Source organism: Schistocerca nitens, chromosome 2 (genome assembly GCF_023898315.1).
Source record: "Schistocerca nitens isolate TAMUIC-IGC-003100 chromosome 2, iqSchNite1.1, whole genome shotgun sequence".
NCBI classification, from domain to species: domain Eukaryota; kingdom Metazoa; phylum Arthropoda; class Insecta; order Orthoptera; family Acrididae; genus Schistocerca; species Schistocerca nitens.
In genome coordinates this window covers 972,747,125-972,773,299 of record NC_064615.1, presented here as the reverse complement: position 1 = coordinate 972,773,299, position 26,175 = coordinate 972,747,125, and the positions used below count along the sequence as shown (strand labels likewise).

Sequence of the window (26,175 nt, the reverse complement as noted above, 5' to 3'; positions counted from 1 at the left end):
GAATTGTACCTCTAAATGTAGTTGCATTTGTAGAACTAAAAATTTCAGTATTTTAGTATTAGCACTATTCATGTGTGTGTATACATATTGTAATCTGACTTGTCCTACATCATATCGATAAAATAATCGGGAAAATGATCTATGGAACATGGCATAACTAAACTAAAGGTCGTACACGATCCCTGGTAGACACTTTGGACAGCTCGCATTTGCTCATTGACCAAATCGGGAAATTTCATTCATGGGTGGTTGTGGCCTGTCCAAACACGATTTCTCCATTCTACTATTCGTCGATCCACATTACTGCGCTGATTCCATATAACCCACTGGCCCACACACGCCACTTGAGTACCGTGACATGTGTTAGTAGTGGAGGGTCACACGATCGCTTTGTTTTAGTTCAGAAAAATCTACAGTGCTCCAAAACTACCAGTTTTTTCGTTTAATGAGTTGACTAACACTTTGGCCGGTGAACTCCTCTATTGAATGAGGTTGTGTCTATGAAAGACGTACACTGTCTTTTGTACCTTTTTATAGAATCCATTAACTTAACTGGAAATCATATTAATTTTTGCCTGTTGTAATTCAGTGGGTTGACACTAATGTCCACAGAGTGTGTCCGCGTAGCCCTCGCTTTATTTTATTTTTAATAGTCCTTTCTGTTCAGCAGTTTCTACTCGGTGCCTGTTCATTGCACTGCCTGAGAATATAAGTTTAGTTGCGTGCTGGGACATATTTCTGCTCTGTCTTGGTAAGGAAGACAGGGAATTAGCTTTCGTGCACAATGGCAGGATGAGCGCACTAAAAAAGAAACGGAAGAACGAACAATGGCACATTCCTGTATGGCCTACGTGACTTATAGAGCGTGCACAGATAGAGAGACGGTCCTTTATTGGCTCTTCAGATCTATTCGGAGAAGCTCCGCGAAGCATCTGGTATATTTCCTGTGCGCTCTGTTGGTGGTGTGATTGGACTAGACCGTCACGCAGAAAAACGCGTCAGCAGATTGGTCAATTAGCATTGCGAAAAACGCAGTCTTTCTCGATGGTGAAAGGCCAGACAGCTTTGGGGATCTTGGAGAGGGCAGTTCAGGTAGCCTTGGGATATTGGAGTGTGCAGTCAGATAGCTGTGTTATTACATAAAGTCCAGTAAAATTGTGTTGGAGGAGTAATAGAAATCATGAAGAATAACTTTGATGCAGAATGCTATGAGATAACACTTTTGATGTATAGGCAGTATTTCCGAGGCAGCCGGCCGCTGTGACCGAGCGTTTCTAGGCGCTTCAGTCCGGAACCACGCTGCTGCTACGGTCGCAGGTTCGAATCCTGCCTCGGGCATGGATGTGTGTGATGTCCTCAGATTATTTAGGTTTAAGTAGTTCTAAGTCTAGGGGAATTATGACCTCAAATGTTAAGTCCCATTGTGCTCAGAGACATTTGAACCATTTCCGAGGCAGAGAGTAGCAGACAGATATTGGGAGCTGCATAAGTCAGATGCGGCAGACGTCTGTTAGAAGAAAACAGAAGTTGCTGCTGCGCGGAGCTGCTTCAGTCTGCAAGCTGAAATCGTAAGAAATGTATGGTTGTAAGCGTGGGTAACGAGAAGTTTTAGGCCTCGGTGTAGTTAATATCTTCCTCGGTATATCAAGTATTCTCTCAAGGGGATCACGCAAATAATGAGTAAACTTAATAGTCATTGTTTCAGACTGCGTGTGCGTCCAGTCTGCTCTTTTGGAAAAGCTAGGTCCCAGAACGTTCCATCCTGTTATTATCCACAGAAGTTATAATTAGCGATGCTCTAACTAGCCATCTCACGAGTGTATCTTACACGCTCTGCAGTATTTTCTGTTAAACTATCAGTGTTCTCTGTCAGTTTCCACAGTTCGTTTAACTGAGCATGCCTCGTCCTTGCATGGCCAACGTTCCACTCTAATGTAGTATACATTTCCTGTTGACAAAGAGTATGCCGCACGCTATCTGTCTTCCCTTCATCTGTGACTCCGATATGGACAGGACAATATTGAAGTAATGATTTTCCATAATTCTGTAGTCCAATCCAAAGTCAATCATTTTAGAGAATGTAAGTAAATGCGATAGTTTGCTATGCTTCTTCTTAAATTACCAGTTCCCTAGTCCCAACATCATCATAGACGGTAATGCATATCAAGAAGTCTTCTCCATAAGATTTTACCTAGTTAGCGTTAAGTGCGTATGGTGATACTGAGAATTATTTCTCTAAAATTCAGGACCAAGATGATTCATTCTGCATAGGACCTGGTATAGCCTCTGCATTTATCATTGAGGACCAGTGAAAATTGAAAAGGTGGGGTACATGATAAGAGAAGTTGCTGATGTGTTCTTGTAGTACAGAAACAATCAGCTGTTACTAAGTCGCAAATCTTTATCTACGATAAACCCTAGATACTGCCAAAGATTTATACTACCAGTACTCAGATTAAATCAACGAGTAGCTTTCATCTACATCAGTTCATTTCCTCTCGATTCTACTTTTTTCTGTGAGTGTAAATGACCATTACCCAGATTGGCACTGGTTGAAGAGACGACGCTGCAGGAACGGCGCACTGCGTGTTGCAGGCCAGGCGGGCTTCGACTGCGGGGCGTACCTGCAGGTGGGGCTGTTCTTCATGCAGAAGCCGGCCACGTGGTGGTGGCTGGCGGAGCAGCTTCTGCTGCAAGCCGTGGCAGCCGGCCGGCGCTGCAAGACCGACGGCGGCCGCAGGGAGGCCATCGCCAGATACGTCTACGGCAGCTTCCTGCTCGACCAGCGTGCGTACTCTCTTTACATCCCGCCTTACAGGTGCACCAGTTTCCAACACACCATCTTCCTAATTACACTACTGGCCATTAAAATTGCTACACCAAGAAGAAATGCAGATGATAAACGGGTATTCATTCGACAAATATATTATACTAGAACTGACATGTGATTACATTTTCACGCAATTTGGGTGCATAGATCCTGAGAAATCAGTACCCAGAACAACCACCTCTGGCCGTAATAACGGCCTTGATACGCCTGGGCATTGAGTCAAACAGAGCTTGGATGGCGTGTACAGGTACAGCTGCCCATGCAGCTTCAACACGATGTCACAGTTCATCAAGAGTAGTGACTGGCGTATTGTGACGAGCCAGTTGTTCGGTCACCATTGACCAGACGTTTTCAATTGGTGAGAGATCTGGAGAATGTGCTGGCCAGGGCAGAAATCGAACATTTTCTGTACGATATCCAGAAAGGCCCGTACAGGACCTGCAACATGCGGTCGTGCATTATCCTGTTGAAATGTAGGGTTTCGCAGGGATCGAATGAAGGGTAAAGCCACGGGTCGTAACACATCTGAAATGTAACGTCCACTGTTCAAAGTGCCGTCAATGCGAACAATAGGTGACCGAGACGTGTAACCAATGGCACCCCATACCATCACACCGGGTGATACGCCAGTATGGCGATGACGAATGCACGTTTCCAATGTGCGTTTACCGCGATGTCGCCAAACACGGATGCGACCATCATGATGCTGTAAACAGAACCTGGATTCATCCGAAATAATGACGTTTTGGCGTTCGTGCACCCAGGTTCGTCGTTAAGTACACCATCACATGCGCTCCTGTCTGTGATGCAGCGTCAGGGGTAAACGCAGCCATGGTCTCCGAGCTGATAGTCTGTGCTGCTGCAAACGTCGTCGAACTGTTCGTGCAGATGGTTCTTGTCTTGCAAACGTCCCCATCTGTTGACTCAGGGATCCGTTACAGCCATGCGGATAGGATGCCTGTCATCTCGACAGGCCGTTGGGATCCAGCGCGGCGTTCCGTATTACCCTCCTGAACCCACCGATTCCATATTCTGCTAACAGTCATTGGATCTCGACCAACGCGAGCAGCATCATGTCGCGACATGATAAACCGCAATCGCGATATGCTACAATAGACCTTTATAAAAGTCGGAAACGTGATGGTACGCATTTCTCCTCCTTACACGAGGCATCACAACCACGTTTCACCAGGCAACGCCGGTCAACTGCTGTTTGTGTATGAGAAATAGGTTGGAAACTTTCCTCTTATCAGCACGTTGTAGGTGTCGCCAACGGCGCCAACCTTATGTGAATGCTCTGAAAAGCTAATCATTTGCATATCACAGCATCTCCTTCCAGTCGGTTAAATTTCGCGTCTGTAGCACGTCATCTTCGTGGTGTTGTAATTTTAATGGCCAGTAGTGTACTTATGCAGGGTGTTAAGGGTACAAGTGCAGATATTTTTATAGGTCGACTGAGGACAGTGTATTGAACAACATGACATCGGTATTCTCTTGAATTGTAGACTAATAATGATAGCTGTTAGCAGTAGTAGTTCTTTCGGTTCGTTAGTACTTCCAAGTACGCGTGACACAAGCAAGCCACTAATATTCGTTTTCCCCTGGGCAGCAGGTCAGGTGTTGTAGTGTAGTCACGTGGACGCCAAATAGTAAGTCTATACTAACAGGTGTAGATCAGTGAAGCAGTTACGACCGTCCAGAACACATCAGGTACTAAATTATGAGACATGTTTGCAGGGATGTTGTTAGATGCAGAGAAAAAACGTGTAAGACACTGATGTGGGTACCAGTGATCGCAATATCTGCACTTATACCCCGGACACCCACTACACTGAATTTTAACAAAAAAGAAAAGAATGATGTCCCCTATTCTTAATGGAGATCGTACTACTCAAAAATAGAAAACAGTTCTATAAACAACCATCCTGACAACTACCTGCGTCCTATCCTCACCATGGAAGATATATTTCATTTTATCACAACTGTTCCCTAAAAAAATTTCCATCATTCATCAAATCATACTTGCAGCTCGTTTCATGTTTGATCTAAATGCCGTCGCCGTGTACTCCCAGAACCACTGCCATTTCATTTCCTCCCGTCTAGATATTCTTGTGTTATCATGCTACAAAGCTACCATGTTTAATTTATCCAATCCTACAGAAACATATCCCACCATAACCTGATTCTATCCAGTTATCTCACTACTCGAAATAAAACCTTATAAATTCCCATCACCAACTTAATACATTAGTCCTCTATCAATGCCCATTTTGCCTACTTTTGCTCCCATCCCACAAACCTGTCTACCTGGAACTGGTCATCGAATCTTCAACACATCTTCCTCCAGCTTCTACACAGGAACACCAACGTTATCGTCACCTGGCTCATCATCGACACCACAACGGTTTCCCACAAAAGCGTTATCGATACATCAAAATCATTTGTTTATAGTTACAGCATCCACAGGGTGATTTTTCTAATTGGGAACAAACTTCAGGTAATAGTCTCTGGGATGATAAGGAGGAAAGAGAATCATATAGACGTGTAGCAGGTAAAACGTCCAAAGGAGATGCATCCATGGAAGGTGGAAATAGTATATTCTTGACAATGTAGGGGTATGGTGGCAGTAGACCGTCAGCACCAAATCAGCCTGAATATGTGGTCTGGGTAGATGTTGTCGAGTTGTCTCCAAACGCAAATGAGGCACGACACCATCATGTAGTAGCAACATTACCCTTCGTACTGCCCACGGCACATCTTCCTATGGGGGAGTCAGGTTCACCTGCAGAAAGTACAGATATTTCTCACCTGCGAGGCATTGTTGAAGGATGATGATTCCACGAGGCGGTCGCCAATAATCCTCCCGCCCACACAATGGCGCCAAAACGGTGTTGACGGTTTGCTGCAAACATATCACTAAGATGCTTATGGAGACAGAACGTTCCCACATATCTGGTATATTCCAATTTGTGCTTTCAATCGTTCAAACCTGCACTGACAAAGATGTTACCTCCACCACCAAGTGTGCGTACCTACCCCAGAACACATTTACAGTCATATGTCCATATGAATATATAACACATATCCGCTCAGGAATCCTACCTGGCAATTTATCTCTAACAAAATCATCTAGTGTATGTTTCTTTTACTATTATATTTCACTTTAACCTTGTATTTTAACAAACTTTATAGCTAAAGAGCAGTTACTTTCTGCTACTAGCCCCTCATTCCCCCTCCTGCTCTTTAGGGAAATAAAATGACGAAGTGGAAAACTACAAGCGTACGTCCAGAGACAAACGTTTGTTGACATATTGACCACTTTTACTTGTGTCGAGGACAATCAGTACTCGCAAAGGAAATTCCCCATCCCACCCCCTCTCATATCTGTATTTAGTGGTAAATGGCCCAGTGGTTAGCCTGTCAAAAACTGAACACAGATCAAGCATGAAAACCGGAAGAAGGTATACTGAACTGTGAAATAAGAAGCAAAGTAGAAACATTGAACGGTCCAAGCTCAAGATGTGCAACATCGAGCGTGTTACGATAACCATCGCGTCATGGTGGTGTGGTCATGGTGTTGGACTGCCAAATGGGATATCTGTGTTCAAATCTTGCTAATGCCCCATCTTTTTTCACAATCTTATGAGCTTTCCTTCCTATCATTGACGTGTCTGTTCTCCTACTGTAGTCTCGGCAATTGTCATACTATACACTGGTTGCAGAAAGTGAGTCATGTGGTAAGAATATATTACCATCGCAAGTAAATATGAAGAATAGTGATGGCATGCGAGATGCTGTATAGACCTCTCAAAGAAACGGAAACAATAAATGCATGACTGTGAACTGTGTTACAACAGAAGAATTCAAGAGTCAAAACTTCTTTTTTGCCGTCTCATTGTCACTGTAGAGCTGTACTATGGGAAGGAAGGTGAGGATGTTGTTTGGTGGCCAGTATCCTCTTCCTATAACACAAACTGCACACGTATATTAACTGGGTTCTTTATTCATAAGAATAGAAAGTCACTTAACTGAAGATAGTCGTTGTGGTACAAGGGCTTCCGTTCTAGTCCATATTAGCCTCACAGTTGGTGAAGTGCAAGTCCGCTATGTACACTACTTTGGTCACTATGTGCTGGCTGCGACTGTCTGCTGCAAGTGACGGCAGCGACTGATGTCTCGGTGACTCACTGGATGACACATTTGGAATGACTGGCCCTCCGGTCTGAGGCGGCGATCTAAATACTGCGGGCCGAGAGGGCGTTGGCGGCTTGTTTCTTGCGAGTCCGTCTTTGGCCTCTATTGATCTTCTCACAAACTCTTTGCCACCTGGTGTGCTGATGCCAGCTTGCGCCAGCACAGCTTTCAAAACAGAAAACAAGACTCATAACATGTAGTACTTATTTAGAACAGATAGGAGGAATGTACATCTGGAGGTCCCTTCGTTACACCTCGCTGTTGCAAATGGACGTTACACCATGGCACAGACACCAATTTGAATGCCGGCCGCGGTGGTCTCGCGGTTCTAGGCGCGCAGTCCGGAACCGTGTGACTGCTACGGTCGCAGGTTCGAATCCTGCCTCGGGCATGGATGTGTGTGATGTCGTTAGGTTAGTTAGGTTTAAGTAGTTCTAAGTTCTAGGGGACTAATGACCACAGCAGTTGAGTTCCATAGTGCTCAGAGCCATTTGAACCATTTTTTGAACCAATTTGAATACAGAGAACAGACACGTGAATGACCGGATGGACAGTTAATAAATCTGTGGAAAAAAAGAGAGGCACAATGGAGGTTTGAACAGGGAGCTCCTCGTTTTCAGTCCATCACCATAACCACATAACCACAACGCCTTGATCAAACATGTTTCGTCGATGTGGTCCGTTCGTTGTTCATTTCTTACTGTTTGCCTTCTCCTCTATACTTAGTCCTCTGGCAGTGTTGCTGATGCCAGACAATAGTTGCATATGTCTACCTTTTGTATGTACCGTTCTGACATTGAGCTGGCTTCACAGCGAGATTAATAATTACGCAATGTCTGAACAATGTTAACGGAGAAATTATGTCCTATTATTACTCCATTTGGGAAATTCTGTGGTTTAACCAACGTCGTTAAGAGACACACTGTTGTCACGTACACCAAACGACTTCGTCAATGCAGCTTTCCATCCGAAAAAAGTCCTGCAGAATGCCCAGCAATTTGTAGACACAGGATCATTCGCAACAAGAGTAAGGCATCGCGGTAAATGTCGCACAGTTCGCATACTGAATATGGAAGAAGCAGTATGGCGACAACAAGAAAACGATCCTGAAATAATTTTGTGAAGAATTGGAGCTGCTGAAGGTTATGAAGCACGCTCTTGCATGGTCATTTGTATGTGAGGAGTTACTTTAACTGTATAACACACAGCATGAGCAGAGTCTCGGCTCAGAAGTCCGCTATGCCATATTATAATTCTGCCAGTGCATTCTATGAACGAGCAGCTGAAGATCTGTAGTTCACAGCTTGCATTGTATTCACGAGTGAGGCAGGATTTACACCTAGTGAGACAGTAAATAACGACAATAACTACATGCGAGCAAATGCCAAAACCTCAAGAGATCATAGGAACAAAATATAAGGCGCATGTCAGTATCCATATGTGGACAAAAGACAATGGACATTTCGCAGGTTCGACTCCTTCCTCGGGCATGGATATGTGTGATGTCCTTAGGTTAGTTAGGTTTAAGTAGTTCTAAGTTATAGGGGACTGATAACCTCAGAAGTTAAATCCCATAGTGCTCAGAGCCAACCATCCGCTCTATGCATGTTCTATCATTTCTCTTTTTTTTTCGTTATGCAGAGCAAAGCAGCTGAAATCATAGGCGCCCAAATCATTGTTCAATAAGGACCAGTTTCTAAGTAAAGCACTCAACGGTTCTTGAATTTAGGTGACACCCAGGAGCCTGAACGCCATTAATAGATTGGTATACTATAAGATCTAATGAGCTGGGCGTAGAGTCCTGGTTGAGAAGCAACAAATGTAGGACAAGTTCCTCGTCCAGGTCGTGAAGACCGAAGGGATGTGTACTGGCCGCCATTCCCTCTTCTGCCTTGTGTCACTACAAAGATGCTCTATGGAGGGGCACCCGGTCAGCACACTGCTCTCTTGGCCGTTTTGCAGACTTCCGAGGCGGTGGAGCCGCTACTATCGGATCAAGTAGCTCCTCAATTGGTATCATGAGCAGTCTTCCCACCATGGTAAAATACTTGACAGTACCGGGTATCGAATCCCAGTCCTCCACATGGCAGCCATCTACGCTGACCCCTCAGCATGGAGGTGAACAGCGAACATAGAAGAGAGATAAAATGAACTAGTACAACGACTTTTCATTTTAAGAGAGAAGATTATAAAATGGTTCATTACAGAAAGTGCAAAGTGAATCACTAATTAATAGGCGGCTATGACTGAAGAGACAGAGTCCAGTTCATAGGTTAGTTAAAATTATCTCATCGTGATGAGATGGATGGCAGGAGCTCGTCCAAGCCGTTGTCAGTGTTGTGTATGACTTCGTACACAGAGTGGTGCGGTACATGTCGTCATAGGAAAGCTGGACAGGAGCATAAATGGGTACTGAACAAGTTAACACAGTAAACATAAGATTTACTTAACTTGTATTTCTCCAAGCATACAAAGACTCATTACAAATAATGCAGTAAGAATAGAGTCCAGCCCTCAGTGTCAATGAGGAAGTGGCATTCTGAAGTAAAGCATGAACGACAGTATGAAATTTTCACTCTGCAGCGGAGTGTGCGCTGATTTTGAAACTTCCTGGCAGATTAAAACTGTGTGCCGGACCGAGACTCGAACTCGGGACCTTTGCCTTTCGCGGGCAAGTGCTCTACAAAGCGCTTGCCCGCGAAACGCAAAGGTCCCGAGTTCGAGTCTCGGTCTGACACACAGTTTTAATCTGCCGGGAAGTTTCATGAATGACAGTGTCGGAGCCGCGACTAGGTGGCGGCTGAGTACTGTCACGTAGCGAAGTGGCTCCGAGTGCGAGTGGGCAGTTTGGCTGCCGCCAGTTATCCTCTATTGCGGCGGCAGAGGGCGCTCCTAGACCAGAGTCGCTGAAGGCGTGGCCCCAGCGGGCAGGCAGCATTGGTTCCACCAGATCCCGCGCGACCGCTATTGGCGTCCGATAGAAACTAGCTATCCATTGCCCACTTTATGACGCCCGTGGCACGACAGCGATACATCGGATACGGATCCTCTACACCTCCCGCAAACTTGATCCTCCTCACCTGCTTGTCTCTCCCATCCTCTCCCACCCCCGTCCGCTGCCGCGCCTACATTCCCACATCCCATCTGCTCTCCATCTCTCCATTCTCCATACCGTCACCCAAGGTAGCTTCCACCAACTCCCCCTCCTTGATGATGCCCTCATCCCCTCCATCTACCCCTCCTGCCAACTTTGATCCTCCTCTACCGCACCTTCCCAAGGGCACCCTCTCTCCCTCCCCTCCCTCCTCCCTTCCTCCCTTCCTCCTCCCCCCAGGTTTCCCCTACCCCCCTACCTTCTTTCCTTCCTCTCCCATCTTCTCTGCCACTGGCATCTACACCCTCCCCTCTCCATCCTCTCCCCCTTTTTCCCCTTTTGGCAGGTCTCCGGACTCGTACACATCAAGTGAACATTCGCGCGCCGGAAATCGTCGACAGTGTTTTTGTGTGTGCCATCGTGTTAGTGATACAGTGTTTCGTCATTTGTGCTCCTTCGTTCGCGTGTGCCGTTTCTGTCGTCTCTGTTAGTGACCGAGTGTGCCGGCACGGTAGCTCAGCGTGTTCGGTCAGAGGATTAGCTGCCTTCTGTAATAAGAAAACTGAGTGGATAGATCAATAACGAACTTCAGCGCGCGTCACGTGACGTCCGCCATGGACAATTGAAACGAACAATAACGAACAAAATTAGATTTAAAAAAAAGTGCTGAACGTTTTTCTTTGGACGCTGCACTTGTCAACGACTTCATGTATTTTTAAGTTTGTGTGTCTACTGTTGTTTATCCACCATGTTGTTTCGTTTTTCGATATCTCCACTTGTAATAAATGTATTATCTGTGGCCGAAGAGCGGCGTAGTATTGCCGCTGCCGGCCTACCTTTGTATAAGGTGTCAAAATAACAATAAAGGAAAAAAACATCGATACATGACACTACAGTCAGTAGGTGTGGTGGATAGGGGGAGAGGCGTAACTGTGGCTTACTGGACGCAGTGGAGGACGCGCGGGCAGCGCACAAGCAGCTGGAGGCGGCGCGCAAGCTGTCGGCAGGGCGCGAGTGGGTCTCGGAGCGCGACATGGGCGTCGAGCTGGACAGCGTGTTCGCCGCGGCCTCCTTGCGCCTGCACGACGCCACCGTCGCGCTCATCAAGCAGACGCGGCCCAACGACCCGCGTGGCGCCGTCCGCCTCAGGTCAGCCACTTACCGCCATCGTCATTCACACAAACGTGTTTAACACGTCACCTTAATACGGACATAACAGGGGATACAGACAATCGTGCGAAACACTATTGAATACGTTTTCTGAAAACTGTCTTGAGCAGCTGGCTCGGCAGCCCACAAGCAATGGAAATATCTTAGACGTATTAGTTACGAATAGGACGACTCTTATCGACAATGTATAAAAACGAGCACTAGCGATCATGATGTCATTATAACAACTACGGTTACGGAAGTTAATAAATCAATCTAGAGGCTGAGGGAGAGTTTCTGCCAGACAGAGCAGATAACAGTTGTTAGGATCTCACTTATAGAGTGAACTGACGTCACTTCGCTCCTGTAAGATGAACGTAGAGGTATTATGGTGAAAGGGTCCTGTTGCCACCTTTCATTGCCAACTCTCGTAGTGGTCAAGTCGGCAATGAGGTTTCCGCTACTTGTGAGAAATCCACCTGCGTTAGGTTGGTGGCGGAAATGGCATCCTGGGGTTTTCCGGTCCACGCGAAGCGTGGAAGAGGCTAGAGAAGCGGGAGGCAGTCTGCCGCCTGTACGGGAAGCGTACACAGCTGTGCTCCAGTCGAAGAAGGGTGAGTTGGACTGACCACGTGGCGCGTTGTCACATAGAGAGGGGAGCTTTTAGCTTTTGGTCTTATAAAGATTTACTTACTGGGTTGCAGCAGGGAATGCAAGGCTTTTGTAGACTTTCAGTTTGATTCCCAATGCAGTCTTGACTCTGATCCGTGAGAGGAACGCAGCACAAAGGAGTTGCATATGTTGAAGTGCCCTCGGTTCAGTGTGAATGTTTATGTGCCTACAACTGTGTGTGTATGCTTCTAATCTTTTCCGGATCTTGGTAATTTTTGTGTATTTGTGAATTTTCTTTGTCTCATGTGATTGAAATTTGGCCACGGTCCATAGAAATTGTCTCCGCGGACCGAGTGGGCACGCGAGTCTGTTATGAAACGTATAGTATTTCACAAGCAATTGTACATAGTTAGCATGCAACCGCAGTCTATAGATGCACTACATCAATGTTTTAAGGAATAAATAATTTTGCCTTCAATCTTATCTTGTGTACCGATGTTACGTCGCCGTTACCTTCGCCATTTACCTTGTAGTTTTCCTTGTTGGCCCACCTATAGCGTTTCCATGTGCACAGGTGTAGTGATTAGTGTCCCTTTTTTTATCTGAAACAAATGCTCTGGAATAGATCGTGTTTTCACGAATCTTGCTGCAGGCTGCACTTACACATGGTGTTCACGCCCTCTTTACTTTACTCAATATTTGATTCACGGGAAGAATGCCTGGATCATATTAATAACTACATCCCATTCTTTATCAATGACTTTACAATGAATGTTCTTTTGTGAGTTTTTCTTATTAATAAATTAAGTAATATTCCGACTCAGTGCTACCTCTTCTTGGTCGGGTGGCTTGAGTTGGTGGCGACCCTATCTTTTATATTGATTTCAGTGTCAAATAGCATTTTCTTATTCAAAGTGCACGTGGCTCTTTTAGCTATCAGGATACATTCAAAGGGCGCTTCATGCTTCTTGCACATAGCGTCCTTTTATTCACGCCACTTACACATGGCGACCCTGCTCACGGATTTCGGTAAACCAGAGACCTTCTGATGCGCAGTGAGGATTAGTTATTTTCGGTTGGATGTGCTAATTGGTATATTGTCTTTCTGTGATACAGAATTTACGTGAATTTATGATATAGGTGTGCATTTTCTTACATGTCTTATCTTGTATATGTATTACTGTATATATATTGTGATTTAGTATTCAATTGTGTTACAAGTGTGGGTTGACACCTGTCCTGTGGCGTGTATCGGTGTCATATAGTAAATCTTGGGTGCTTTGTGGGGACTGTGAGTCCATTAGGAGACTTTGGCATTATTCTTGTTGTATTTTGGAGCACGGAGTAACTATCCTTATGATGGAGACGCGTAGCTGTTCAGGGAGCCGTGATCAGAAAAACCTGCCAGACAATAACCCTGAACAAGGACGAGGTCAAAACGTCAAGTCCGACCAGGAACGAAACGCGGAAAACGCAAGTACAAGTGTTGCCCATCCTGAGCCCGCCGTAGTGATTTCGAATCATTCGATAGATGCAAATTCATTACAGGCTATTCTACGACAATTACTAGACAGTAATAGGAGACATATCGAGGAAGTGAATAAAAAACAAGCAGAAGAAAATAGGAGGCATATCGAGGAAGCGAATAAAAGATTGACTAGTGAAATAGTACGGGGTGTTGGGGAGAAGCTGGCGATCATTGACCAATGCATCTTCGCCTTAGAAGAGGGGCACCAAGTCATTAGCAAGCAGGTGATGGAGCAAGAAGAAAGGTTCGCCGGGAATATACGTATACTAGCAGAACAATGCCAGAGTGAACAAGCGGCTCTTGAGTCCCGAGTAGGACGAAATTCCACCAGGGATCTCCGCGCGTTAGCAGAACAATGCCAGAGTGACCACGCGGCTATTGTGTCCCGAATAGAGGACACTGCGGCTAAGTGCCCAGTCCACCTTAGCGCGCAGGTAGAAACCCTCAGCCAGGCGATAATAGCTCTCGAGCGAGAGCAAGGGCTTACGCAAACAAAACAAGACACGGCCCACCGAGAGATGCGAGAAGAAATAGCCAGGATCTCAGACGCAGTGGCGCGTAAGTCTAACAATAATAGGGAAACGATTACCTCGTCATCAGCGGATGCAGACGAAATACGGTCGCTAATGAAATGTCCGCGTGGACAGTGTGAAATAAAAATACAACAAAGAGGGGTTACCGAGGGAATATGTGAGCGCATGGCCCGTTTAGAACTTCACCTAAAAGGGTTAAAGGCCCATGAAGTTGAAAGAAATGAACGAAAGGGCCATTATTCCGACGATGATTCCGGGAACGATGGCGAATTTGATCATCGTCATGATCACGGATCTCGTACCAGGTGGGAACGGCGCGGATCCCCTCAGGAACGTTCGCCAAGGGAAACTCACGAATTTGACTTTAAACATTTTCTGACCGTGAGGAAGTTTGAAGTCTTCCGTAACTCTGCTACGGGGATTCACCCGCGGGCCTGGTTACAGCAGTTCGGGTTCTCCCTCCCTCCTACGTGGCCCAGTGCGCACAAAATAGAGTATATGTGCGGCTACCTCGAAGGTGAGCCAGCGGCGCGGATGAGGTCAATTGCACGCAATTGCTACACTGTTGGGGAGTTTCGTCAACACTTCCTGTCGATATATTGGTCAGTGGCAGCGCAAAGTCGTGTAAAACACGGACTCATTATGCTACCAGAGTTAAACAGGTCAAAATTCTCCAGCCCTGTGCAGATGTTCGAGCACATGCTGCAGGCGAATGAACATCATGACGATCCTTATGGACCTGCAGAAATTATTCGTATTTGCCTGGGAAAGTTTCCAATGCAGTTGCGGCACGTTATCCTTGCAGGACGATGTAAGGATGACGTAGAGGGGTTTCGCAATTTCCTTTTAGAGCTTGAGTGCGATGCGAATGGCACCACGCAGAATTACGGTCAGAGCGCCTACGAGCAGCGGCCGCGCGAGCGAAGCCGCAGCCGTAGAGACAGGTGGCACTCCAGACGTAACGGGTCGCCTCAGAGTTACAGGGCGCGCGAGCGTTGGCAGCGTCGCGATTCCTCACGGAACGCGGGCAGAACGAACGATGCCAATCGTCATCATTCGCCGAGAGTAAATCAAAGACACCCCCGGGAGTTTAGAAGATATGGTAATGAGCAGAGATATTGGAGTAATTATAGCGGACCTAGGAACGGTAGTCGTGACCGACCACAGAATAATTATCGAACGTACAACAAGCAGCAACCTTACATTGAATAAGAAGCAGGAGATCTTGCCCCTCGGAGGTCAGAATGACGTATTACCCATATGCTTTTTCGCACTCATTCTTATGTGAGTAAAATTACAGTGCATATTTTCCAATGTTTTGATTCACACTGGTGTGATTAAAATTAAAGTGTATATTTTCTGTGTATTGTAAAGGGTCCCCAATATGTGTGTAGTTATTTCTTCTTGTCAGCAGAAAGGAGTAGTGTTGTGCAGTTTCAAAACATCTGAATGTGAATGATTATGAGGCTCATATGAATCGTTTCCTATTACAGTAAGATGGCTTTCGTTCTTTGATGACTAAAAAGGTATGGCTCTGAGCACTATGGGACTCAACTGCTGAGGTCATTAGTCCCCTAGAACTTAGAACTAGTTAAACCTAACTAACCTAAGGACATCACAAACATCCATGCCCGAGGCAGGATTCGAACCTGCGACCGTAGCGGTCCTGCGGTTCCAGACTGCAGCGCCTTTAACCGCACGGCCACTTCGGCCGGCGACTAAAAAGGTATGGGGTGTGTTGGCGTGGCGAGTCAATAGTCGTAAGGTAATTTTTGATGATAAATTACAGTTTTAGTGTTCTTATTCCCCTTAGGTGAGCATGATTCAGTGAGATTTTTCAAATGTACTGCGATGTTAATGAAGCAACTTGGTGACTTGTAGGTGAAGGACTTGTGTATGAAGGGAGATTAATAGTGTTTGATTTTCAGAGTTGCCATCTTATAAGATATTTGGAAAGTGTAACTTGCCGTCACATACTACTAGGTACGGTTGAGGACACCAGGGTGTGAAACCCCAGAAGATGTATATGGAAACAGCTTATAAACTCAAGCAGCTCGATATTTAATAGAGAATCAATGCGACTACATCCAAGCTAAAATAACATGACGGTAGGTGAGGACCCCTGGGGACATATGGTGAGTAAGTGTGTAATCATTATGAGTATCTTATGATAGCAGTAAGTTGGGTACTCATGGCCCTGGACAATGGATTTCTTTTGACAGTATTTTTTTATGTACGTATAGGACGAAGTGTTTATGTGTTTGCTAATAGGATAGGATGATTTTTATTTTCATTTTTATGCTCACTGACCTTTTGCATTAGTCTGATGAATAGATGTTGAAACATTTACCATTCCAGATGTGACTTGAATGAACCTTCTGTGTCTCACTAATCATAACTTTTATTATGCAATGTCCATAGAAAAGAAGTCTCGGAAATTTTTCACAGATCAGCAAACATGTTCTGCAAACCTTGGAGGAGCAGTCGATGAACAACGATATGGGTATTGGTGTTGAAAGGAATATTTTGTTTATATGTGGGAATTGTAGTCGGGCTATATGGTGATGGTGACTAGTACGAGCTGTGTAGATTGTGTGTGAGAGCGTAGTTAGGAGCAGGTAGAGTTTTGTGTCTGTAGCTAGCAGCGGCGCCAAATCCTATCCAAATCCTGACCAAACCTTGTACAAGATATACCCTGAATGATTGACAGCAGATGTAATGCTGGAACTATATTTTATAAAAAGGATTTTTTGTTTGTTTGAATATTGGTTATTTAATTTTCTTCATTGTTTTTTTATTAGTAATGTTAAGAAGGCCCTTTTTGTCAAGTTAATTTTGGGCACTATTCCATGTATTGATCAGGAGTGAGAAACTCCGAAGATTTTGTGGTAATCTGTACACATGATATTTTGTAACGATCCCTGTGAGCGCAGTTCTTAAGTGGGTGCAAGGCCGCCTAGGGAGCCTCCGCATCAGAAAGCACAGGGCTTGGTCCAACGGCAGGCGTTGCCGAACCCTGGCATCAACGGCGAAGCAGTGATGCGGCGAGCGGTCACAGCTGTTTCCCCGTCAGAGGGGAGGGGATGCTGGTCTTCCCCCAGGCGCAGGCTCACACCGGAGCCCGCAGGCGTGTCACCACGGCAGCGCCAGCTGAAGGCCGGCGTTCCACCCCATGCGCTGGTCATCTGACAAGCGAAAGGGAAAGTATGACGCACACCAGGCGAGGCCGCCGATCCCTGAGCGCCGCTAGTCCAGACGGCTGCTGCGGTGAGGTAACGCCCACTGCCCGGAGGGACGCGGGTCCCACCACTGACGCATCAGCTGGGACGGTGCAAAGAGGTGATAAGCGGGTCTCAAGCCCGACACCCGCACGAGTTTACGTCGACCTCGATGCGACGCAGAAGAGCGCGTGTCTCCCCGTTGACACGACAGGAGACAGGGGCGTGTGTCGGTAAAACACATTCCTCCACAACACACGGACGACGACCGCCAAGCCGCCTTCTCGATGATGAGGCAGGGCCCACAAGTGGCGATGTCCTGCAAATCTGCAACGCCGAACCATCCCACAGTATGGACGCAGAGGGTGGAAACGGGCACGAGGCAACGTCACGGGGTGCTGTCTAGGATGAACAACCTGGGTTACAACGGACGTTACAATCAACGCCGCTGCGAACTCCCCAGTTCAGTGTTGTGGTCCCCTAGTAGCTTATCCTCCAAGTCGCCTTTAGAAGAGACGCCCACCCCAGCACCTAAAGAGAATACCCAGTGAAACAACCATGTGGCGAAACTGAAAAATGACAGCGTGTCAACGAGTTGATTTCTGGATGTGTTTTTGTACTCATGTCTTATTTTCCATAGGTGATTATTTACCAGCTGTTATACCATTGGGTTCATTAATGATTTTGTATCACTGTATTTGTTGTGAATATTGTATGTTGCACTTTCACTTGCATGTTTTTATATATGTCAGCACCAGATGATACTGCTTTGGTTCGTGATAATGATTTTGCATCATTGTATTTGTTTATATATTTATATATATTATGTACCTGTTCACCTATGTCTCTATGTTAACTTTTGATAGTTGGTTAAAGCAATTTTAAAATAATATCTCATGGTTGTGGTCGTAGTAGGTCAGATGACATGATGTTATCGTAGTATATCACGATAAATTTAATTTGTTCTGTTTGCTTTGCGGACCGCATGAGGTCACAATTATTGACTAAGGTCAGATAAAGCTCACTTGGATATAAGAGATTAATCAACTCCTTTGTGCTGCTGTTTACTGTTGCAATTGTTACTCGTTAGGGTATGTTTGTTTCGAAGCCTGTTGGCGAATCTCCTAGCATGGCGAGAAAATTCGCGGCACAGTCTTCTCCGGGACGTTTGGGGTGATGAAAGGGTCCTGTAGCCACCTTTCATTGCCAACTCTCGTAGTGGTCATGTCGGCAAAGAGGTTTCCGCTACTTGTGAGAAATCCACCTGCGTTAGGTTGGTGGCGGAAATGGCATCCTGGGGTTTTCCGGTCCACGCGGAGCGTGGAAGAGGCTGGAGAAGCGGGAGGCAGTCTGCCGCCGGTACGGGAAGCGTACACAGCTGTGCTCCAGTCGAAGAAGGGTGAGTTGGACTGACCACGTGGCGCGTTGTCACATAGAGAGGGGAGCTTTTAGCTTTTGGTCTTATAAAGATTTACTTACTGGGTTGCAGCAGGGAATGCAAGGCTTTTGTAGACTTTCAGTTTGATTCCCAATGCAGTCTTGACTCTGATCCGTGAGAGGAACGCAGCACAAAGGAGTTGCATATGTTGAAGTGCCCTCGGTTCAGTGTGAATGTTTATGTGCCTACAACTGTGTGTGTATGCTTCTAATCTTTTCCGGATCTTGGTAATTTTTGTGTATTTGTGAATTTTCCTTGTCTCATGTGATTGAAATTTGGCCACGGTCCATAGAAATTGTCTCCGCGGACCGAGTGGGCACGCGAGTCTGTTATGAAACGTATAGTATTTCACAAGCAATTGTACATAGTTAGCATGCAACCGCAGTCTATAGATGCACTACATCAATGTTTTAAGGAATAAATAATTTTGCCTTCAATCTTATCTTGTGTACCGATGTTACGTCGCCGTTACCTTCGCCATTTACCTTGTAGTTTTCCTTGTTGGCCCACCTATAGCGTTTCCATGTGCACAGGTGTAGTGATTAGTGTCCCTTTTTTTATCTGAAACAAATGCTCTGGAATAGATCGTGTTTTCACGAATCTTGCTGCAGGCTGCACTTACGCATGGTGTTCACGCCCTCTTTACTTTACTCAATATTTGATTCACGGGAAGAATGCCTGGATCATATTAATAACTACATCCCATTCTTTATCAATGACTTTACAATGAATGTTCTTTTGTGTGTTTTTCTTATTAATAAATTAAGTAATATTCCGACTCAGTGCTACCTCTTCTTGGTCGGGTGGCTTGAGTTGGTGGCGACCCTATCTTTTATATTGATTTCAGTGTAAAATAGCATTTTCTTATTCAAAGTGCGCGTGGCTCTTTTAGCTATCAGGATACATTCAAAGGGCGCTTCATGCTTCTTGCACATAGCGTCCTTTTATTCACGCTACTTACAATGGGCAAACTTTAAGCATATTGGAAATGGTGGTCTAGAGGTTTATGTGCTTAATAAGTGGATAAAGCATGGGAAAGACCCTCCGTAGTTTAATAACGAAATTCGGAAGATGCTGACGAAGCAGAGGCTGTTCAAATCTCAGTTCGAAAGAGAACCCGGAAATGCCGACAAAAAAAAAAATGTTCAAATTGCTCTGAGCACTATGGGACTTAACATCTGAGGTCATCAGTCCCCTAGAACTTAGAACGAATTAAACCTAACTAACCTAAGGACATCACACACATTCATGCCCGAGGCAGGATTCGAACCTGCGACCGTAACAGTCGCGCGGTTCCGGACTGAAGCGGCTAGAACCGCTCTGCCACCGCGGCCGGCGAAATGGCGACACGCAAAAGTTAGTAGACATTGGTGCATCTGTGAAAAGATCTATGTCTGAAGAATACAACTACCAACGTCATACCTTAGCATAAGATCTGGCAGAGAACCTAAGAAAATTCTGGTCCTGTGTAAAATCGCTAAGCAGGTCTAATGCTTCCATCCAGTCCTTGTTGACAAGTCTGGTGTTGCAACTGAAGATAGCAAAACGAAAGCCGAGCTTTTAAATTCCGTGTTCATGAAATGGTTCAAACATGAAAATCGTACAAACATACCGTCGTCTGACCATTGCACAAACTCCGTAAGAGCGACATAATAACAAGCATCCCTGGCCTAGAGAAATAACTGAAAGAGTTGAAAGCAAATAAGTCATTGCTGTTAAAGCTCCTGTGCGCTAGTACCCCTGCAGAAGTTCCGGACGCTCAAGGGGATGACAAAGCTCACTGGTCCGATGTCTGCTAAGTATTTGGAGAAAATGATTACACATTTCGAAAATACACGTTCTTTTGAAGTGTAATGTGGCAGATGTAGGAAAGCAGTTGACCCGACGTCTGTTGAAAATGTTGGGTCAGTGCTGCAGGGGGGATCGAGCGGTGGTGTGTAAACGTGCAGGGCATGGGAAATTGCCCGGACGTTGAACGTGCCTGCGAACACGGTGTTTTAAAATCCTACGAAACATCCTGCACTACTACCCATACAAAATTACCCATTTTCAGAAGTTGGTTCCTGCTGACCTGCCAGCAAGACAAACGTTTGTTCTGGAATTACTTGCTCGCATGGAAGTGGACAACGAAGAGCCATGGCATACTCTGTTGGCAGACGAAGCCGACTTCCATCTGCAAGGACGTCAGTATGCAGAATTGCAGCATAAGGGCAACGGAAACTCAACGGAAAATCCGCACGCGCATGAACTCCATTCTCCTAAGGTGACTGTGTGGTGCGCGTTGACGGCATCGTTTATAGTAGGGCCACATCTTACCGAGGAAATGAGTCCTGCGGCTACTGTTACCTGTACTGTCACTGGTAAACGCTATGAGAGTCTTCTGCCCACCGACGTCATTCCAAAACTTGAACAGCGTGAATGTGTGGGTAGGATCATTTTAATGCTAGATGGCGCTCCTCCGCACATTGCACAGTCAGTGATGCGGCTGCTGCAGAGGTATTCCGGAAATGCTAGAATTATCAGCCGTCATTTCCGTACAGTGTGGCCGTTCAGATTACCTGATCTCAATTCGTGTGACTTTTACCTCTGGGATTATCTGAGAGATGTGTTCAGAGCTCCAGTTACGAACGTTGCTGAACTGATGGCACGCATTGCGCAACGCATTCCGAACATGACCACCGAGACTCTCTTATCTGTTGTGGAACATGCTGCTTTTCGGTTTCAACTTGTGGCAGAAATCGGTGGGCAGCATATTGAACATGCCTTGGGTCAGTCTCTCGAGCATTAGAAACCGCTGTCATTTTGCTTTTTATGCGGTTTTTGGCCCTAGGACGATTAAAAAGCGATTTTTGCATCCAATGTGGTACGAACTTGCCGCAGTGGATGGGCGTACCTACCTAACAGTGCCACAACTATTGACTGCTGAACTTGTGCTGTTATGTATATAGAATAGTGCAGATGGTGTAATGTTCAACTCAAGTCCTAGCCGTTGTAATTTGTAGGCGAACCTATTTATGTTAAAACGCTTACTGCGTCATCTATTCGTAATATTTCCTTTACATTCTTTTTTTTTTTACATGACGCTTTCCCTTGTGTCAGTAACATTCTGTTCAAATTTTATGTCGTTCTGAGCAGTGGTTCTCTTTGTACAGCGTTTTGAAACTGGAACTTCAGTTATGGACACGCTGTGTACTGTTGCTCTTAGTCTTCCGATATGTTTTAAAAGAGAGAAAAATCCTCCACAATAGTCCGAAAGCCATGGCTTAGTTAAGTATTCAAATGTATTATGCTATACAAAACAGTGAAATGGACGAATAACATCTCGCTCTGACATCTAATGAGTGTAAAGAACGAGTGCGTCTCTATACTCTTTGTGAATGTGAATCAACATGAGGCATCTGACTGAGGTAGAACGTGTTCGGGCAGTGACATTACTACAGTGAAGTGTCTACAGAGATTAATGTGACTTCATCTGTTGTTGGGAATGTTTGGAAACGATGTTGTTGGGTCCATCTGTACCGTGCTGCATGGTGTCGTGGTTGCAAAGATGGACCACGCCATGGACGTCGGGAGTGAAGTTGCATCACGCAGCCTATTGCGCACAGTTTGAGTCGTAACACGACATCCTGTGGCTGCACGAAAAGCGTTATTCAACATGATGGCGTTCTTGTCAGGGTTCCTCCGAGCCATAATCCGTAGGCAGCGGTCATCCAATGCAGTAGTAGCCCTTGGGCGGCCTGAGCGAGGCATGTCATCGACAGTTCCTGTTTCTCTGTGTCTCCTGCATGTCCGAACAGCGTCGCTTTGGTTCACTCCGAGAAGTCTGGACACTTCCCTTGTTGAGGGCTCTTCCTGGCACAAAGTAACAATGCGGACGCGATCGAACGGCGGTATTGACCGTCCAGGCATTGTTGAACTACAGACAACACAAGCCGTGCACCTCCTTCCTGGTGGAATGACAGGAACTGATCGGCTGTCGGACCCCACCGTCTAATAGGCGCTGCTCATGCATGGTTGTTTACATCTTTGGGCGGGTTTAGTGACATCTCTGAATAGTCAAAGGGACTGTGTCTGTGATAGAGTATTCACAGTCAACGTCTACCTTCAGGAGTTGTGGGAACCAGGGTGATGCAAAATTTTTTTTGATGTGTGTATTTTATAACTAACGTCCATTGCACTGTAATTCGGAACAACACCGGCACAACAATATCGTATTTATCCGCCGACACCAGACAAACGACTTTAAAGTAAAAGTCTCGCCTGAATGAATATATACAATAGATGTAGGAACACAGGTTGTAGCCACGTTGTTGACGACATATGGTGGTTTGGGACGGGCCATGGGTCGTGCTCGCATGGGCTAATGGTAAGGCGACCGCTCGCGATAAGCGGGCAATCGGTGTTCGGCCACAAATTTTCATTGTCGTTTTTTCATTATATAGCTAATGGTTGTCCCTTTTCGCAATTTCGAATACATTTAATGTATAACAAATTTATGGCTGAACTTCACTAAAAGGAAGGAGGAAGATTGTGTTAACGTCGTGCGATATTAGATTCATTAGAGACGGAGGATAAGTTCAGACAGTGTAAGGGAAGGGGAAGGATATCGGCTGTGCTCTTTGAAGGGAACCATCCCGACATTTTCCTGGAGCGATTTAGAGAAATCACGGAAAACCTAAATCCGAATGGCCGCATGCGGGTTTGAATCGTCGTCCTCCCAGTGGCAACGACTGTGCCACCTCGCTCGGTGAACTCGACTAAAGAAAGGGATTGCTTGATAGGGCACATCTGTAGGCGTCTGGGAATATTTAGTTTTGTAGAAATTATAGAGGGAAACCTAGACATGAACACAGTAATCAGGTTCAAACGAATTTCGGTTGCAATAGGAATCCAAAGATGAAGAGAGTTCTACAGGGTAGACTAGCATGTACAGCTGCATCAAACCAGTCTTCGGACTGAAGACCTTTAACGACAATCTTCACGTAAAACTTCCGGGCTGATAGGCCGTGGTCGAAGTATAAAACTGTCTCCTAACGTTTCGTCTCCGACTGCGGGAGACATCTTCGGAGGTAAAGCGGCGAACTGCGAAGAGGACTCGAGGAGGCGCTGATTATATAGGCAGTACTGAGGGCGCCACTGTCGATCACGTGGCGTCGGCTGTGAGATTGTCTCTGGTAATGCCAACATTCTCGATTGAAAGTAATCGATCGTCACGCTTGCGGTGCAACGCTGACATCCAAATTTTATCCAGTTTAACACCTTCGTCTTTCCTGTTAAAATTATTACGATGTTTATCAATCTCGATAGCCTCTATATACAAGCGTGCATAATAATGCGAGGTTTTTGATATGACGCTTGTCTCGCTGAATTTTATTTCATGATCACCTTCCTGGTAAACATGTTCCGCTACGGCCGATTTATCCGTGTGACCTAGGCGGCAATTCCTCTTATGTTCGACAAGACGGGTGTTCACACTTCTCTTTGTAGTACCGATGTAAACCTGTCCACAACTACAAGGAATTTTATATACCCCCGGTGTAGCCAAAGGATGCCGTGCATCTTTTGCCGACCTTAAAAATTCTTTTATTTTCCTAGTAGGTCTGAAAATAGTTTCCACCCCATACTTGCCTAAAACTTTCCCAATGCGATCTGTGACCTTGCTAATGAACGGAAGAAAAACTTTGCCCATGGACGACTGTTGTTCGTCGTTACTCCTGATTCTCTGCCTAGAGCGAAGTGCTCGATCTATATCCTTGCTAGAAAAGCCATTCTTCACGAAAGCTGACCGTAGATGTTCAATCTCATCTTTTAAATAAACAGGTTCACAAAGTTTGTGCGCCCTGTCTACCAGTGTTTTCATTACACCTCTTTTTTGTATCGGGTGGTGGTTTGAATCTTTGTGTAGATAACGATCAGTATGTGTGGGCTTTCTAAACACCTTATGGCCCAACGTTCCGTCCGGTCGTTTAATCACAGACACATCCAGGAAGTTCAATTGCCCATTCCTTTCTGTCTCCATAGTGAACTGGATTTTCGGATTAATGCTGTTTAAATGTGTCAGGAAGGCATCCAAATCCTCTGCTCCGTGTGTCCATACTACGAACGTGTCATCGACATAGCGATACCATCTGGCTGGTCTCTTACTGGCCGTCTGCAACGCCCGTTGTTCAAAAGTCTCCATAAATAAGTTAGCCACAGCAGGACTGAGAGGACTGCCCATAGCCACCCCGTCAATCTGTTCATAAAAGTCACTATTGTATTGAAAGTAGGTTGTGGTGAGGCAGTGTCGGAATAATGCCACAATATCAGTGGGAAAAATATCCGATATGCATAAGATAGCTTCGTTTACCGGAATCATGGTAAATAACGACACAACGTCAAAACTGACGAGGATATCATCCGGGCCCACGCTCGTTTCCTTTAACTTGTCAATGAAGTGAGCTGAATTTTTAATATGACTGTCCGTCCTACCAACATAAGGCTGCAGCATTGAGGCAAGGTGTCTAGCTAACTCGTGTGTTGGTCCGCCTATAGCACTGACAATTGGCCTCAACGGAATCCCAGGTATATGAACTTTGGGTAAGCCATAAAGTCTAGGTGGGTACGCTTCTGTTTTACAAAGCAGCTTCTTATCGTCGGAGCCAAATGAAGACGCTTTCACCAGTCGATTTGTCATTCTTAAAATCTTCATAGTCGGATCTTTCTGGAGCTTTTTGTAATTGGAGGGAACCAAAATATCATTGATTTTTCCATGATAGTCCTCACTGTTCAGTATGACGGTGGCATTACCCTTATCTGCATTAAGAACAATAATGTTTTTATCTCCATTTATATCCCTCAGCGCCTTCCTTTGAACCTGCGACAAATTACTTTTAGGTGGCTTACATGTGCGTAAAATCCTAGCCGTTTCCATCCTAATTACGTCAGCGGACTGCTGTGGAAGCTGACGGATACCGGCCTCAATATTTGCTACAATATCCTCTGTGGGTACGTTTTGGGGCGTCACAGCAAAATTGCCTCCTTTCGCTAGTACAGAAATTTCAACTTTTGACAAATCTTTATCGGACAGGTTAATAACAGTTCGAGAATTGTCCTCAACTGAACCCCCAGAAATGTTCTGTAAGTTACTGAACTTCTTCTTCTGCCTGTTTGCTGATATTTCTGCACTAACTTCCATAGTTTTGAATGTTAGACCGTCAATCTTATTCCAGTCACCGCACTGCATAGTATTACTAAGAAACAAGTGGAGATGAAAAAGTTTACTGCTGGTTACCGCCAGTGATCGCCGCGTCTAATGAATCCTCTCACGTAGCATTGCAGACTCCATACGGTTGTAAATCCGATGTGCCTGGGCCGAGCGAAACATCCTCTTCACCTTCAGAAATTTCGGAACCGTCCAAGTGTCCCTGCAGCGTAACAGGAAGGGGAGGGTACACAGTTGTTGTGCTTTCTTCTTGCGCATTCCTTCAAATCGTCGAACAGATACTGACATATCCTCCCCGTAAAGGCGTTTGCTCATACAATGTAAACTTTCACGGCCGGTATTGTCTTCACGTAAAACTTCCGGGCTGATAGGCCG

The 26,175-nt window shown here is 45.5% G+C and overlaps 1 protein-coding gene across 1 annotated transcript in view; it reads left to right on the top strand.

Moving 5' to 3' along the window:
- LOC126235481 (uncharacterized) overlaps nucleotides 1-26,175 on the top strand; it is a 109,661-nt gene that overhangs the window by 78,894 nt on the left and 4,592 nt on the right. The window contains exons 3-4 of the mRNA XM_049944202.1: nucleotides 2,596-2,787; nucleotides 11,069-11,267. Of these exons, the coding sequence (XP_049800159.1) occupies nucleotides 2,596-2,787; nucleotides 11,069-11,267 (391 nt within the window). The remainder of the gene's footprint in view (nucleotides 1-2,595; nucleotides 2,788-11,068; nucleotides 11,268-26,175) is intronic.